This window comes from Phaethon lepturus, unplaced genomic scaffold (genome assembly GCF_000687285.1).
Source record: "Phaethon lepturus isolate BGI_N335 unplaced genomic scaffold, ASM68728v1 Scaffold25321, whole genome shotgun sequence".
Classification (NCBI taxonomy): Eukaryota; Metazoa; Chordata; class Aves; order Phaethontiformes; family Phaethontidae; genus Phaethon; species Phaethon lepturus.
The window spans coordinates 1-11006 of NW_010515908.1; the positions used below are offsets into that span (position 1 = coordinate 1).

At 43.8% G+C, this 11006-nt stretch overlaps 1 protein-coding gene across 1 annotated transcript; it reads left to right on the forward strand.

Annotated features, from left to right (window-relative positions):
* Window positions 1-1640: 1640 nt before the first annotated feature.
* Window positions 1641-10837, forward strand: LOC104627606 (interleukin-1 receptor-associated kinase-like 2; the record flags this gene model as incomplete). Its single annotated transcript, XM_010295926.1, has 5 exons — window positions 1641-1820; window positions 7694-7864; window positions 8563-8669; window positions 10131-10325; window positions 10773-10837. Coding segments are annotated over 5 exons (718 nt in total), but the record flags the coding sequence as incomplete, so codon positions are not given.
* Between the last annotated feature and the right edge of the window lie 169 nt (window positions 10838-11006).

Below are 11006 nucleotides of genomic sequence, written 5' to 3' on the forward strand. Positions count from 1 at the left end.
GATTAATGGTGGAATTCCCGACCTCCGTGTTCCCTCGGGAGCAGCCAGGCTCCCTCCCTTCGCTCCCCGCTATCTTTCGTGCTCCCCTTTCTGTTCGCACTTCTGTTCTGCTGACTTCCCGCTGCCTTCCTGTTTTCACAACATCCCTCACATGTGCTTAGATGGTCAAGTTTTTTCTCTCTTCCTTCACTTCATGTGTATTCCCTCATACTTACTGCCCCTATTTTTCTCGGTCCTGTCCAGTTACTAAGTACAGAAATCGTAGTCCCTGAGTTTTTTAATCTTTTTTCTGTATCCCAGTCCAAACAGTTCTAACCTGAATCTTTTCTTTGTTGGCTTACCTTCCTTTCATTAACATGATTTAATTTCATTCCAGACTTCACTAACTCTGTTTGCTGAGTAAACTCCTACCCCAGTTAAACTTGCTGACCTGGGGTGGGACTTCTCTCCGCTCTCTTCAGATGTGTAAGACTGTATGTCCAATATCCTTCTAAAGCCAGCCGAGGTGTGAACTCGGGAATTTTTGTTTCCACACGCACACCCCCGGCCCACAAGCCTCTCTCCTTAGGGCTAAGCGAGCAGCGCATCAGGCGCGGGTCAGCTGCGGGGGCCGAGTCAGACGGGCACCTTCGGCGGGTATCTCCACCAGCCCCCGGAGACCGCAAATGAGCACAGCTGAATTTACACAAAGCCCCGGGACGGAGCGGCAGGAACGCCAAGTTTCAGCACAGCACATCCTGGCTTCGCTCCCCGGGCCCTCTGCCCCAAGGGGCTGGGGCTGCCGCCTCCCGTCCCGCCGCCCGCAGCAGGCAGGATGCTCCCCAGGGCAGGCAAAGTCTCGTGCTGCCGCCAGGCAGGCACGGGCGGATGGGGAAGCTGGGACAAGACCCCATCCCACATACAGGGGCGTTCTTAGACACGTCTGCTGTTCCACCGTTCTGTTGCCTTGCCCTCCTCTCGCCCATGGCACCGTAAATCTAACGCTTACGCTGTGGCCAGGTGCCTCGGATTTAGCGGGAGCTGAATAAGGGGAGGTGGATTACGCGTTGGTGAGGGAGCCGAGAAGGGGACAGAGCGGGGAACTGGCATACTGTGTGCATTCAGGGATCGGGACAAATTATGTAGGGTCGGCTTTAGCTTGGTCTCTCCTGCTCTTTAAAATAGCTGCATTTCACCCGTAGGTTCATCAGACTGTCAGTAACACCCTGATGATTCAGCTACTACTTGGCTTACCTTAATATCGGTATTTAGTAATGCAGACAGGAGTGCGGTCTCACCACTGACTTCTGTTACCTATTTAGGGAGAGTCACACCAGGAATTTAATCTGAACTTAATTTGGTCCAAAGTATTAAGGTGAAGGAAGATTATGGGGAAAATATGCTGAAAAGTGCAGCTGGGTTTTCTTTTTGGGTCTCTGATATAACAACATTTTTTCCAGAATAGTCGAAGGAATAAAAGGAATATCTTACTTCAGGAACTGAATTTTCTTCATGTCCACATAGTTAATTTATTGTGATCCTTCCTTTTAAAAGTGTGCAAATGAAAAAGCAAAGTGTGTCTCGCACTTTAGCTTTCCCCCTGCTTGCACTTGCTTGTTTTTTCTAATTTTTTAACAGAAATACCCGTTATCTCCCACTAGCCTCCTACGTGATAACTGATCAAACAGAGCTACGGAAAATCAAGTGCATGGAGAAGACGGGGATCAGCATAACAAGAGAGCTCATGTGGTGGTGGGGAGTGAGGCTGGCGACAGTACAGCAGCTCCTGGACCTGCTGCGAGGACTGCAGCTCTACCGAGCGGCTCAAGTCATTCTGGACTGTGAGTAGCTGCCCCTTCCTCCCGCAGGGAGGCTGTGCTGCTTCGCAGAGCACCTAGACCCGATCCAGTAACTCCCTCTTGCTAGATGGAAGTTTTTGCTGGGAGTCTCATGCTCAAATCCTAAATTTCTCCACTGATTCTGATTTTCTACTCCCTCAAATAAAATTTGCAGTGGGAAAGGAAGAGGTGACATAGCTCATCACCCCACCTTTGTAGTGGCCATTTTAGATGCTTTAAGAGGCGCTGAAGAGGGACTGGCTGTACTCTGAACCAGGGCTGGTACTTTCACGCATCAGGCAGGGTTTCAAAACAGAGCTTAATTATGAATGTTCTAATTTTTCACGCATTCTTGTTTCTCCGGGAAATTTTGTCATTATAGAAAAACATGTAATCAGTTTTGCCTATGCAGGCTGCTTTCCTGTGCTATAAGAAAAAGGTTATGAAAAGGAGAAATGGTTTATCGACTACCTACATTATTTCTTTATCCCACTTTGTATTTTCTCTATTCCTATCATATGTTCTCCTCAATCCCTCCATAAATTAAACAACTCTAATCTTTTCTAACTCTTTGCATGTAGTTCTTCTCACCTGTCTCCAGTTGCTCTATTTCAGATTTATCTTTTTGAGGTAGGATGATTAGAGTTTGAACTCAGTGTGCCTAGTTAAGGTAAACAATTGCCGTATAGAAATCACAACACTTTTAAATATAATTTTCCTTTCCATTTTTCTCCATTGAAAGTTGTGTTTTAAATTGCAGTTGTCCATTTTTGTAAGCTAAATTGTACCTTAATCCAGTTCTTAAACCATGAAACCTGTTGAACGCTGGACAACATACTGTCTGTCTGTATTGAATTGCCCCAAAAAGGTGGGAGTGGACCACATTCCCCTTTTCACGCATATTCCCACCCAAAATCTACTTTGGAGAGATCAGACGTTTGTATGCATTTTGCCAGTTCTCCATGGAGAATTGCTAGAAAGAAAAGTTACAGATTTTTTTTATGTGGCCAAAAATGCCTAGAGAAGTGCGTCCCAGGCGTACGAGGGCATACGCTTCCACAGGGAGCAGCATCTGCTCCTCACGTTCCGTGGCAGGGAAGGCGTCAGCGACGCGCGGTTGTGATTTACATGCGAAAGCGCAGCCAGCCTGCGCAGGGCAGGGCCGCCGGCAGGCAGAGGTGCAGCTGGCCTTCGCCGCGCAGCAGCTGGAGGCGATTCTCATGGAAACTCCCATAACGCATCCGAGGGTTCTTGCCACAGCATTTCTTTGTGTAGCACTGCTGTTTTTCTGTGGTTTCCTGGCATTAGCATGACTTTTAGCCCCCATCTTGGTATGGCAGAAAAAAAAAATTAATGATGGTATTCTAAATTTCTATTTTCTTTTTTTAAAAAAGGAATATTAAGTACTACAGCACAAGCAACTTTCAAGCAAATTCTGTCTTAGTGCATCGCACACAATAACCACAGACCCTAACGTTGCTCCGTTAGTGTAACTGATCTTGGCATCACCCATAAGCAGCCTTTTGATTCAGCAGACCCACTTTCTGACTGAATTCAGTGATAGCGTTCAGCTTAGGAGTCTGTAACAATTCTTACTCCTCAGCAGAGCAAAGCAAGCTACAGGAACATGAACTCAAATCTGGTTTAATTTTCATAGTAGCAATCCAATTGTTAATTTTGTGACTTTCAGGATGCAGTCTGAGTGGACAGGAGTTGAGAACAGAATCTTGTGGGGTTTATGTTGTGGGGTTTTTTATTCTATACATTGAATAAATCTGACCTAGATATCGCCAATACAATAAGCCTGGCTCCCTGAAGATGGTATTTTTATGAATACTCTGGAGTAGAAAATGACTTCCATGATGTGGTGACACTTTTGCTCTATGCCTGCTCAGTAGTTAACGCAGTTGGTTCCCAGTCCATGGAGTTTCTGGGTGCTGTTACATAACACAGTATAACCTACCACACCTTAAAGTCTAATTAGTTACAGCCCTTGCCTGCCTTCCCTGTCAAAGCACATTCAGGGGCCCACCTTTGTTTAGGGCTGGCTTATTTCAGTGGATTCCTTTACAGAGTTCATTGACATTTCTGTAATCCCACTTCATACGTTGTGATTTAATAATAAATAAACGAACCTGCATTCTCCTTATGAGAAACATAAAAAGTGAAATTGGAAAATTACTGTGTGTTTTTACCACTATGTATACCACCAGCAACAATTTTCAACGTAATTTTTATCTGTCCTGGAAAAGGCCGTTTTTGTTCAATTAGGTATGATGCCTTTTCTTTCCCACGTGGGTTAATTTTGCCATTTTTGCAAGAGCTGAGTTCAAAGAGCTTAGAAAAATGACTTGTTATAACCACCGAGATGCTGCTGCTTTTACCCCAAGGTAGAGTGTTTTCTCTTCTCTTACAAACAAGACCATGAGTTGATTTCAAACTGAGGTTAGTTGAGCACATTGCAGAGGTGAATCACTCCAAGAGAAGCTTCATGTATTGAATTTCCAAGAGCTATTGCTTGCAAACCACAATGGTTGGATGCAATCTGCTGTATAGCACGTCAGTAAAATGACCGCCTGGACAGCCAGAGGCTGCGCAGAGCATCTCTCATCACTGTTGGGCCTGGTCCTGTCTGCCAGGGTCAGGATGTGGCACTGGATCAAATCCCGAGAGGCAGCATTTTAAAGCCCCCGACAAGATTGCTTACACAAGAACCAAGTAAGATTTGCCTGTCCGATTGCGTAAAATGCAAAGAATCAGGCTTACCATCCAAGAGCGGCTTCCCGCAACGTCGCCATTAAAAATAAAGACGCAACGCAGGCAGAAATAGTCATCATCACTGCCCAGAAACGTTCATCGTCCTTCGCTGGTCTGACTGGTTCGCTTCTAGCGGTGCGTCGGGTACCGCTGCAGCGCGCACCTGGCGCCGGCCCCCGGGACCGGAGGGGGTTACCTGCGTTCTCTCGTGCTCCTGCGGTTTGCTTTTCCCTGAGTCCTGAGGCTACGTGGGCTTCGCTTGCCACGAGCTGCAAGACCTGAGGGTTTCCCCCCGCTAAAAAGAAAAGCCAGTCAGCTGCCTGCAGGCTGGAGGCGTTCACTTCGGGACTGCTAAGGAGAAGCCTGCCTTCGGAAGTTGCAGTCGGCTGATGCAAGTAAACGGGTCTTCGTGATGACTTCTGCGGGCTAGATAATAAATAGGGAAAGTGAATATTAAGAGATCGTGGCAAGAAATGGACGTCCTCAGTTCAGCTCGTTAAGACACCGAGCTGATGGGATAGATCCAACACATGCCTTTGTCTCTCTGACTTCCTCTGTGACAATGGGTGAACTGCAATGTTGGACGGTTCCACCAAGAGCTTCATGAGGAGCTAGAAGTGATTTTGGTTTAAGAGGATGGAAGAGACAAATCCTGTGGAGTGATCAATTTTTAGCTATGTTTCTGGATAAGCGATATTGATTTTTGTCCCTGGTAAGTGCAGTAAATTGCAAAAAAATTATCTTTTAAAAAAAGGTCTCATAGTTGTCTTTTATATTGAAGTCCACAACAAAACTTCATGTTAATTTGAGTGGCAGAAAGTCTGGATTATTTTGTTGTTCTGCCATGTGGAAGTAGTTAATTTTTTCTGGAATTAACCCAATGCGGGCATTCCACTGTATGCTCAGTTATAAGCAGAAGTGATTTCTAGCAGGATCTTTTTAGGTTTAGACAAATCTTTGAAGCCTTTACCCTCTATTTCTGCTTTTTTAATCTATATCTGAGTATGCTTACTCAGGTGATTCCCCTTGGGCAGATACAGAGAATAAATACATTGCTTGTTCTGTGGGCACTTCAGAAAACTAAGTTCTATTTATAGTTATAATTCTATTTATAATGGAAAACTAAGTTCTATTCTATAATTCTATTCATTCTGACTTAAAGGAATCGGACACAACACACAGGTAGATGTTTTGCTGGCAGATTACTTACTTCCAGGAGAGTTTTAACTCCCTTTAACAATTTCTTGCACTACTCTAGTCCCACTTCTGAATGTCCATAATAATAATTTTCTTCTTATGTCAGTTCTTTAGTTTCAGTGGCAACCTGTTTCTCTAATGTGCAGGAAGTTGCCAAATTAATGAAAAACCCTAAAAAACAGGTTGAAAGAGGGAAGTGATTCTAATTTTAGAGACTTCTAGATTAAAGTACAGGGGGAAAAAGCCAACAACTGCAGAATACAGGGACTGCCCATTTTGACTAATTGGTCTGTTCGATAGCTAATTTCAAAAACCCATAAAATTTGGGATTTCGTAGCTTTCTGACACAGAAATAAACATACCTGATTTTTCTGCTTTTTAATTTTAAGACCTAGTTTCATTCAAACCTGCATTCATAGGTGACATTGAAGATAGTGGATGCAAACCCCAAAGAGAGGTCAAAGGAAAAAGGTTGCCCGACGTGAACATGCCCCCTTCTGCCGTTACTGCTTCTCCTGCAGTCCTTGAAAAGTGAACTGAACGTAGTTACCGTTCACTTAACGCTGAAACTGCCGCAGCTTGTCTTCTCTCAGGCGGTTCTACTGAACCTCGGTTTCCAGGTGGCACCGGCTGTAGGTGAAGCGTGCGGCTTCCCGCTTGTTCCGGAGACTCCCAGGCTTTGTGTGTACAGAAGAAAGAACACAAAGCTGTTTCCTGACTTCCAGTGCAAAGAGAGGCCGGCGGCTTTTGATTCCGAGGTCACCACCATGCTTAAGATACAAAGCTGATAAAACCGTGACAAAACCCCCTTGTATTAATACTTGTGCTTATTTTCTTTTATATAAAAATAAAACATTAATTCTGATTTTTAAGAAAATGCTAAATTTATTGCTGATGAAAGGTGCCAGGTAGAAACAAAAGTTTAGAACTGCAACTGGGAAAATGTTGTTATCAGGCAGTAGAAAGTCCTTATATCACCCCCAGTGCACACTGGGCATCGCCAAGCTCCTTTTCAGCCTCAGTTTTAAATGTGTTCATGGATGAGAACTAAGTTGCTTCTTCAGGAGATTTTGACAGCTTTGTATATCACAGTATCTTGAATTTTTTTACGTTATTTTTTTTCCCATCCTAACTGTAGCCTAATGTAATTTTAATAATTCCCTCTAAGATGCACGTACTTTTCAAGTCCCTGTACGCTGAAAGCTTCTTTGTACTTCTTTTAACCAGACCTCAAGCTGCTTTTTCAGGCCTGATTCTGAGATTTTGCCAAGCTGTGTACAGCAATAGGATCTTTTAGAGGTGTAGTGAATAGATAATTTGGCCTTTAATTTTTCCTCATATATCAGTAATCTTGACCTTTGATCATTTTTATGTTTTCCCGAGATTGTGTCCAGTTTGTTTCTTTCTGTTCATAAGTTTTCTGGGAATGAGCATGGTCATGACACTAAAACTGCTTGAAAGGAATCCTAAAATATTTAACGGACTAAAACCAATGCAATTCTGTTAAACTTCTTCTCAGTCCCATGACAATTAACAAAGAACGAGATGCCGCCTTTAGGCTGGGAGATATTTGTGATTTGAGATACTTGGCTGAAGGAGGATATATAGAAAATGACAAAATAAATATACTATTATTGCTAATTTCTTACCGTAAGAGACTATATGTCTTTTGCATAGTCGTCACTGGTATTTGTCTGAAGCTATCGCTTCCTACTAATTTTCAGTAGTAGTTGATGTCATGAATGTGGTCTGAATTTAAATGCTACTGGTATTCCAGCAATTTAACAACAACTTGCTTGGATGTTCATTTTAGTGTTCATGTTAATTTACAGTCTGTTTTCCTGATTATCTCCTGATGACTGCTCAGAGTCGGACTGTGTTTTCCCTGGTAATCTTCATCTTTCCTCTGTTCTCTTTTGAAGGGACATCAGCCGCTAATATTACCAACTCTGAAAAAGAAGAGCTGCTAGAGCCACCTAAACAGGAGAACGTATCTTTAACTCCCACAGAAAACAAAAACAGGGAGAGAGAAAAGGAGATGAGTCTGTTGCCATCCCCAGACTCTTCACACCTGGGAGTATCGCCAGCAGCTGGTAAGTAAAGTAACAGGTTCTGAATTTACCCTAATGTTGAAATGACCGTATAGACAAGACTGCTTCCCATTCGCTTTCAGTATGGTAGAATGAATATATTGCTTTTCAAAATGGTCACATGTGAAGATTTGCCTTTTTCCTAGCACTGTTGGCTCCTGAGCTGTTTATTCCTAACTTTAGCACATGGCCTCTCTCCTTCCTGTAGCTCTCTTGGCCTTGAGAGACGCCGGCTCGATCTGTCCTGTGGGATGTCAGGACGTTTCCCGGGTCTTTGTGAGCACCCTGGTCCCATCCCTGCTCCACACCGAGCCTAGACCGGGGTATACGTGTCCTGCCGCACCTCCCTCGCCCCACGCAAAGTAAATCTAGAGCGCCGCGCATGGGTCGGCGGGCCCCAGCGCCTGCGAGGGCGAGGGAGCAGGACCAGGGCACGTGCTGAGGGGAGACCTGGCCAGGGGTACGGACGCAGGGAGCTCCATGTCCCCGAGCCAGGACTGGAGGGATCTGCGTAGTCATCTTGCGAAGGGGAACCAGGAAAACAGCTCCCCATCTTCACGCAGTGTTTCGCATTTTGACAGCTTGTCACAGACTACCCCCGATAGGAAATTCAACAGAATACCCCAGACCTTCATCATTAGTCACAGACTGTGGTACGATAAAAATAAGGTGTATTTTCAGTGCTTTTACTGCAATTTCAGGTGCCGTTTCTGAAGGAGCCTTGTATTCACTCCCTTCACCACCACCTCCCCCAAGAGACCTTTTGAAATCCTTACAGTCAAATCCTCCTGTCTCATCAAGTGTGAAGGTAAATCCCTTGAGTACTCATTGATTGTAACAATGAAAATTGTCTTTATGACGTTCTGTGTTTTCTCGATTAAAATTTACCCCTCTACTTGTATAAAATGTAGAGCTAGTAAAAAAGTGGGGCTTGATCACAATTTGTTTGGACTGAATATAATATAATGCTTCAGTTAGATTACTTATGGTTTACATGGCTTTTTTTGTCAGTGAAGGACCAGTGAGGGAAAAAATTAACAATATTGCATACTGCATAGCTCAGGATGGATAACATGTCCACATATAGCAATTAATTTTGAAGGAATTTCCAGTATAGATTGTACAGAGGACTTAACGTTTCTGGTGTGATCATAGGACAGTGTAATATATACCACTGACTAGTCAGAATGGCATACTTCTTTTAGTTTAGTTTTATACTTAGAATGTGCTTCCTCCTCAAAACTGGGCTAGTATCAAATTTAAGTCAGGTTGCCCAGAGCCTTGTGTAGCTGACGACTGAAAATCTCCAAGCATGGTGGTTCTGTCACCTCTCCGAGCCCCGATTCCAGAGCTTAACCATCTCACTGTGAAAAGTTTTTCTCACATTCCTAATGATTTCAGCACACAGTCTCCCGTTCCTTCCTCCCTAGAGCTCTCTTGTCTTTAAGGCAGCCTAGCTAGATTTGTCCTGTGGGTTCTCAGAGTGTTTCCCAGATCCGTGTGCACACTCGGGTCCCATCCTGCTTCTGTCTTGGCCTGTTTTCTTTGGTTTATTTTGTTTGGGTTTTTTTAAAGAAGATTGTGTTTTAAGACTTCAAACTCTTACAAAATAACAGGGTTCAAAAGCACCAGCCAGAAGAGAAGATGGCTACAAAGAATGCAGTAGTTCCAGAGTTTCTTGAGGAGGAGTTAATGTTTTGTTTTCTCAAGTCTGGAGCACACTAAGGTTGTGAAAGCTGCATGATTAAGCTACAGTGAAACTATAATTAACAATCAGTATTAGGACTTGCCATGCTGGAAGCAACAAATTGTTGTGCAACCGATGCCAGAAGCTTCAGAAGTAGATGTGAAGTTCCTACCAGAACATAAACACATTATGAGGCACCCTACTTTCTGATCCAACTGTTTCTTAATATATGCCCCAGCCATAAAGATTAGTATTTTTTTATAATTTAAGCTAACCACTTCAAATGAATATATATATGGACTTTTAAACAAAACTAAGTCTGTTTTCTGGGAAAGGTGGAAATGCAAATTGGTAACTGTTTTCAAGTCTCTTTTACTACGCAAAATATTTACATCAGCAAAATGCACCAAGACAGGTATTGCAAAGGGAAACCCGAACGAGTGATTGCACAGTACCTTTCACAGTCTCTTTCAGCAATCACAGTGATTGCTTAAATCATGGAAAAGAAAATATGACACCTGAAAGAAAGAAAAAGCTTATGAATTTTCATGAGATAAACTTACTTCTTCTACAAATGTGTAGCCTTGCAGCTTTTCTACTCCTCAGCAGGAGACAATGACTGATCTCCCCAGCGGGAGTCTGTTGTGGACCCAGAGGGAAGTCGCTAATGCCACAGATGGTTTCAGTGACAAGAGCAGAATTTGTGAAGGTACTTTTGGCGACGTCTACAAAGGTCAGAGGAACAACATAGCGTATGTCATCAAAAGGCTGAAAGAGGCAAGTACTCCAGCTTTTCTTTGTCTTTCAAGGGGATAAGTTACTAGTATCTCTTGAACATTAGCAGTTGCCGTTTAATACTGTATGGGCAAGGAACCAGAATGGCTGCACAAGAGGAGAGGTAAAAAGGAAATTATGTGAAGTAAGTAAACCTAGATTCAGCAAACACATACGAGAGATGCTTTACTCCTGTGAGTAGTTTTATCAGCTCTATCCACGGGAGTAGCCTGCAGTGTAGCTACCTGCACTGATGACTGGATCAGAGGTGTCTTTACACTGTTTTTTTGTTCTAATTTTCAATTAATCGTTGCCTTTGACACATAGTTGCCATCCGTGATGCTTGCCTGTTTTCTAAAGTAGCTTGTCATCTAGAGACCAAAAGATCTGTGTAAATGCAGCAGCTTAATAATTGCTATTGACACTCTGTTGCATGTTTTCATTTTTCAGATGGAATGCACAAGCCCAAATTCCACCCAAAGATTCTTCCATACAGAAGTGCAGATTTGCTTTCGGTAAGCGCTGGGCGCTCAGGCGCAGCCTGCGCGAGTGCTGCGTGTGGGCCGCTGCCCATGCGTTTCGTTTAAGACCGGCGTGTCCGTCTCCCAGGACGGGCTGTGCCGGGGGCCGCGCGCTGCCTTTGCGGGAGCCCTGGGGCAACCGCGTGCCTCGGGGTGATGCGGC